Genomic DNA, 2,500 nt, shown 5'->3' with positions numbered 1-2,500 from the left:
CAAACACCGCCACGGCACATTCCAGGAGTTGTTGAAGTAACTCTCTCCTACAAATCCAAACAGTTCTGCAAAGGTGCTCCCGGCCGATTCGTCTACACTGGTAAGTGCACAGCTTCTTCACTCATTTCAAAATAATAACTCTGGTCTCGTTATGACATAGAGTCGGTGCAAAGCTGGAGCATTACAATGTTGTTAAAAAAATAGAACCTATCATTCTGGAAATTCAACTGGTCTTAGCTGAACCTCAAAATACCTGTTCAAGTAGGCACCCGGAAGCTTTGGTGCCTATTCAAACCTCTTGGGTCTTAAAAATGTCTCAATATCTCATGAGATTAAGCTCTCACAAGATGCTCCTTACTTCCTGTTTTCATTTCAGCCAGAAATAGATTATAAATGGTATTTCCTATTCTGCTCCACCAGAAAAAGGAGTTCAGAAGTATTTGGTGTTGAAAAAAATTTTTTTCAGAGTATCTATCCAAGCTTCTTGAACTTCCCTAAAGGTTCAGTTGAAGTTTTAGGCAGGGGTTCAAGAAGCTATTGTTGGATCCAAACAACTTCATCCAACCCTATTCACAGTCTGGCTCTAAAAATTTCTTCAGACCTGAAACTTGGGATACAAAGTCACAACCCTGAAAATGATTTATTTACGCTAATTCTTCTAAATGCATTTGCTTTAAATTTATAAGAGCACAAGAAAAAGTCGGAACTTTGTGGTTTCCAGTGTTTCTAATATAAAAGTCTTATTTGGGATAAAGTATTACTGGCTTTTTAAAACGTGTGTTACATTTTTTTTGGCATTTAAGAATGAGTTTAACTAAGATTATGGTGGGAAAAAGGGAGAAATAGCAATTCAATTTATAATACTTTTGGATGAGGTTTCTAGGTAATAAATTTGATCTGATGAATCAATCCCTCTTTTGAAAACAAATCGCCTTTAACTGTTTACTCGACAGACTGTGGGGATTCTGGGAGAGTTCTTATTGCTTATTGGGTAGATAATGCATATTGCAGATGATGTGCAGATGATGTGCATTTTGATTAATATTTTCCCACTAGACTGCAACTGTTTCTATCTGTTAATTTTGATCTAATGGGAAAAGTGTGTTTCTGGGTAGTTTTAAGCTAGGACTTTTTAACAGTTAGCACATCAAAGATATGCTTTTCCATCAGCCTAAGTTCTGTTGCTGAAAGGAGCTTCTAAGTGAAGGTAGTATCTTAGAATGGTGCAGTACAAACAGGTGTGGAGATCTGTATCTTCCATCTATCCCCAAAGAAATCACAACATGAGCAAAACCAGTGCTTACATTCACACCTGCGTACTTCCCTTCTGACTGACAAGGGAGGGAATATTTAAATTTTCTTGGTCTTTCTGATTGGCTTGTTGCCAGTGTTACCCAATGTGGCGGTATTGACTGTGGTGCTTTTGGTGCTAATCATGTATTTTGAAAGCAGACATTATTTCATACAGTTTGCTGAAAAGTGATAACTGCAGTTGGGCTGCGTGCAGTCAGGATTAGAGTCTTAAAAGTGCTATTACAAATACAGGCCAGACAAAGTTACGGCAGAATATCATGAGAAGTAGGACTCTCAAGCTAAGATAAATGTTCAGCAAAATAAGAAATGAATGAATTAAGAACCTAGACTAAGTTCCAGATTTTCTAGCTGTTGTGAGCTGGTGTTATTCCACAGCATACAAGGAAGCGCTGCAGATTTGAACCAGATGACGATCTGGTTCTCTGTGCACAGTCTTTGAATTTGGAATTGTTTCATAGTAATGTCTTTAACGGATGTCTCAAGCGCAGATTTTGCAAATTTGGCAGATTTGGGCAGATTTTTATATCTTTGTAATGTATAAATGCAAATAGGTATGAAACTGTAAGGAAAAGCCGTTCGTTTTTTCTTTCCTGGGGTCTTCCTTCTCTCGTATTGCTTAGCAAAGATGGTCAAAAAAAAAAAGTGGGAATTTCAGGAACTTTTTCTGTTGTAATTAAAATGTAATGAAGTTACGTTACTGATGTTTTAATGGGAGTACGTATTTAAAACACTTTGTGAGGGAGACATCAGCCTATATCCCAACAAGAAAATAAGAAGAGTCTGCCTGCCTGAGAAACTTCTGCCTGATTTGTTTTATCCTCAAGTGATAGGGTGAATGAGATAGGCTTTGGAAATTACAGCTGCCATTGAGAACTAAGCCAAGTCTCACTGTATTTCAGAAAATGAAAATTATGTAGTCCTATACGAGGGAGGGGCCGAATCCCCAGGGCATCTGTTTCCCATCAGTGTCCCACCATGCTTGCAGTCTGGCTTGGCACTCTAACATTTAACCTTCCCGGCAGGAGGTAGACCATAGGGCAACAAGGCTGCAGAATAATGAAACAAGAGTGTAGTGTGGTGTACAAAGCCTTTGTAAGTACAGAAGTTGAGACATTAAATGATCAGGGTACAGAGATATGAAAGTTCCAGATTTTTCTAAAAAGACCCCATTAGTCTCGCACAGAAA

The 2,500-nt window shown here is 38.3% G+C and overlaps 1 protein-coding gene across 18 annotated transcripts in view; it reads left to right on the top strand.

Moving 5' to 3' along the window:
- Nucleotides 1-2,500, top strand: part of EBF3 (EBF transcription factor 3) — a 125,820-nt gene that overhangs the window by 90,076 nt on the left and 33,244 nt on the right. For all 18 annotated transcript variants that reach the window (XM_027460125.3, XM_072039931.1, XM_072039930.1 and 15 more), the window contains one exon: nt 1-100. This exon is cut by the window's left edge and continues 27 nt beyond it. In XM_027460125.3, coding sequence (XP_027315926.1) covers nt 1-100 — 100 coding nt within the window. The remainder of the gene's footprint in view (nt 101-2,500) is intronic.

This window comes from Anas platyrhynchos, chromosome 6, assembly GCF_047663525.1.
Source record: "Anas platyrhynchos isolate ZD024472 breed Pekin duck chromosome 6, IASCAAS_PekinDuck_T2T, whole genome shotgun sequence".
In the NCBI taxonomy this organism is placed as follows: domain Eukaryota; kingdom Metazoa; phylum Chordata; class Aves; order Anseriformes; family Anatidae; genus Anas; species Anas platyrhynchos.
Note: the sequence above shows the minus strand (reverse complement) of the source record. Positions and strands in the feature narration are given on the sequence as shown.